Source organism: Thalia democratica, chromosome 1 (assembly GCF_965202585.1).
Source record: "Thalia democratica chromosome 1, ktThaDemo2.hap1.1, whole genome shotgun sequence".
Classification (NCBI taxonomy): Eukaryota; Metazoa; Chordata; class Thaliacea; order Salpida; family Salpidae; genus Thalia; species Thalia democratica.
This window is the reverse complement of record NC_139165.1, coordinates 108,264,221-108,267,569: the sequence shown is the minus strand read 5'-3', so window position 1 is coordinate 108,267,569 and position 3,349 is coordinate 108,264,221. Positions and strand designations below refer to the sequence as shown.

At 24.7% G+C, this 3,349-nt stretch overlaps 1 protein-coding gene across 1 annotated transcript; it reads left to right on the top strand.

Moving 5' to 3' along the window:
• The first annotated feature begins 1,689 nt into the window (after positions 1–1,689).
• On the top strand, positions 1,690–2,673 carry LOC145842210 (kelch-like protein 7). Its single transcript, XM_082949626.1, has one exon. It carries the CDS (start codon positions 1,690–1,692, stop codon positions 2,671–2,673), a length of 984 nt encoding a protein of 327 aa, XP_082805752.1.
• Positions 2,674–3,349: the final 676 nt, after the last annotated feature.

Sequence of the window (3,349 nt, the reverse complement as noted above, 5' to 3'; positions counted from 1 at the left end):
TAATAAATTGTGTAGTCTATATTCAAAAGAGTTCATCTTATTGTTGTTTTATTTTTAGTTTTAAACAAAAATGTAACAATGCTTTTTTCTTATTAAATCTAGTCATTTTGCTTTGTTGAAACGATACAAATTAAATAATATCATCTTTAGATAATTCTAAGTAGCCAGAAGAATTGCAATTTGAGTTCATTAAAATTTTGGCTAAAATATTAAACATAGATTAGTTGTCGTAGTAGTGCCAAAAGTTCAAGATGTTTCCAAAGTAAATACACATTTATAAGCATTTTTAAATAATGATTTTAATATATTATAAATCGACAACACCATTGATAGAATTTTTTTTAACTAACTGGACAGTTATATATTTAGTTTTTATAGTACAATGATTTTTTAAGATATATGATTTTATGACACCTATTTGTCACAAGATTGATGTAATTCTTAAAAAGGAAAGTTTATAGATGAACAAAATTATTGTTAACATACATAAAATCCTGATCAAAAAATTATCAAGATACAAAAGCTTACTATTAATTTAATTTAACATATATTGTGCCTTTTATAGGATTAAGTTTAGCATAAAACTGAGGAAAAATTAATAAGTTAAATAAAATTTTAAATCAGCTTATTTTTAATTGCTTATTAATAACTGATCAGAGTTTTTTGAAAACAAACTATAAATTTAGTTTTTCAGTTATTTTTTTAATAGTTAAATTGCCAGCCATGTATAATTTGGTTGATAGATTTAAGAAAAATGCACTAAAATATTTTGAAGAAAATATATCGAAATCTTCTAATGAAGTTTCTAACCAAGGTAGGATGAAAAAATCATATTTCATTAATTTTACATTTTTTAATCAGTTTTTATTTTTAATGTCAATTTTTTATGTCGTAATTACTAATTTAAAGCATTTGACCAACTTAATTTACGTTTTAAATTTAATAAAAAGAGTATATTTACATTGCAAAATCTACGTTTAATAATTTTAAAATGGTTTACTTTATTAACAAATTTAATGAAAAAGTTATTACTCTTTTAAAAAAACTATATAAGCAACAATATAAAAATTAATTTTTAAAATAACCCAAATAGTTATAAAGTAGTAAATGAAATAGTTATAGTTAACTTAGATAGTTATAAAGTTAATAGATATTCAAACAATTTTAGACGTACTGAAACAAAAAAAAATTGTTCAGTCTTTTAACTATTGTGTCTTAAAAGCTACTTTTTTACAAAAGGTTTATTTATTTATTAAAAAAAAGTTTTATACCATTATTAAAGCCTTTTATACTCCTAATAAAATAATTTCTTAATTAAAACATTTTTCAAGCTTCATAATAATGAAAAGAATAGTTAAAAATTCAACATATTTAGATATCAATAAAATATTACTAGAGAACTAATGATTTCCATAAATTTTCAAAAAGGATATTATTTTGCATTCAGATTTGTACAAACTTTACAATATTTTTTCATTAGGTGAAATACAGTTTGAAAAAAATGAATTGGTAGCAGCTTTAGAAATCAACAAGGTAATGTTAAGTAAAGATAAAAGCCTAAAGTTGTCCACTTTTATAAGAAATAAAATATGTAAAGAAAATTTTCTCACCTATTTCAGTTTAGCTAAAATTCACAAACTAAGTACTATTTATGAGTCATCTCATGTTTATATAGAACGTTTTTTTCCAATGGTTGCTCAAAACAAATACTTTTCACATTTAAACTTGAGTCTTGTAGCAAAAATACTTGCAAGTTCTGGACTGAAAATTGACACAGAAGTTGAAGTGTTCAATGCAACAGTTTCGTGGTTAAACCACAACATTGAAGAACGTTGCAAATATGCGAACCAGCTGTTACAAAAAGTTCGTTTTAAGTTGCTATCAGAACACGCATTGAAACATGTTATTGATAAAACTTCATCACTAACGGAAAATAATGATTGTTATAAAATGATTAAAGAAGTTTTGTTGGATAAGAAAAACCTATTTCATAACAAAACGAGTTATAGACATACAAACAGGTACTGTGGGCAAATTGATTCACCTACAGCGAATAGCTGTAAAACACTACCTGATATGTTCGGTAATCGTGAGTTCTATTGTTCTTGTACTTTCATGGATAAAACGTTCATCTTTGGTGGTTACTACCACGAACAATATCCTTACAACCAAGTCACTAGTTCTTGCCTGCAAATTAACGCGACACAAGATAGTTGTAAAGAAATTGCCAGCATGCATGATGCAAGACATTATGCCGCTTGTGTTGTTTTCAAAGGACGTATAGCAGTTTCTGGTGGGTTCAACAATGCTGGCATTGAATTAAGCGCGGTAGAGGCATATGACGTTTTTGGTGATGAATGGACATCAATGCCTGACATGGTTAAAAGTAAAAGTCGTCACGAGTTAGTTGTTGTGAAAGATAAATTATTTGCTGTTGGTTTTGGAGCGAATAACCTTGAAGTTTATGATGACGTCTGCAAAAAGTTTGTTGCTTTAAAAGCACCAAAAAGATTCATTTATCTTGATACAGCAATATCTGTAGGTGTCAAAGTATTAATCTATCAAGATAATTGTTCCGACATTATTTGTTATCATATTAATGAAAATGAGTTTTATGAAATTCCGGAGAATCTTATGCAATTACACAAGATCGAGAAAATTTTTAAACAATGAAGTTAACTTTGTAACAAGTTTTGTTTTTATGAAATATGTGTTAATTAAGTTTGAATTTTTTATCAAGTAAAGTTGTTTTAATAACGTTTTTAAAATATAATGGATTTTGCTAAACCACCTTGGTGTTGAAATAATTTATATAAATAAATATTCTTTTTGGAATTAAATTATTTGCTTTCTAAAATAAAAGTTTAAATAATTTTTGATAGTAGTTAAATATCGGATTTTTTTAAAGGTTTTAGTAAAAAGTCAATGTAAAATTTTCATTTTTAACTAAAACTGCTACCGATGGTATTTTTAGGATAGCTTAAAAACAAATTAATGAACTATTAGTTGAGACCTTTCTAGAACTTGATCTTTTTTTGTAATAAACTAAAGTTGAAACCAAACTTTTTGTTTTTTTTTTTAATTTTTGAAGAAACGAACTGCTTGTAGAAATATTAAAGAACAAAATTGTTTTATTTATGTTTAAACAAAGACGTATAATTAAAACTTGAACAATTTTACTAAAATAAACTTAAGTTTTTTTTAAGCTAATTATATTAAAATATTTATTACTTTTGTGCTACATAATAGGCTAGTTTTTAAAACATTCTAACTAGTTTGTTTTTAATTTGCTTAAACTATGACTAAGTAATAAAGATATAAAATATAATAGTATGAATACTTGTTTTTT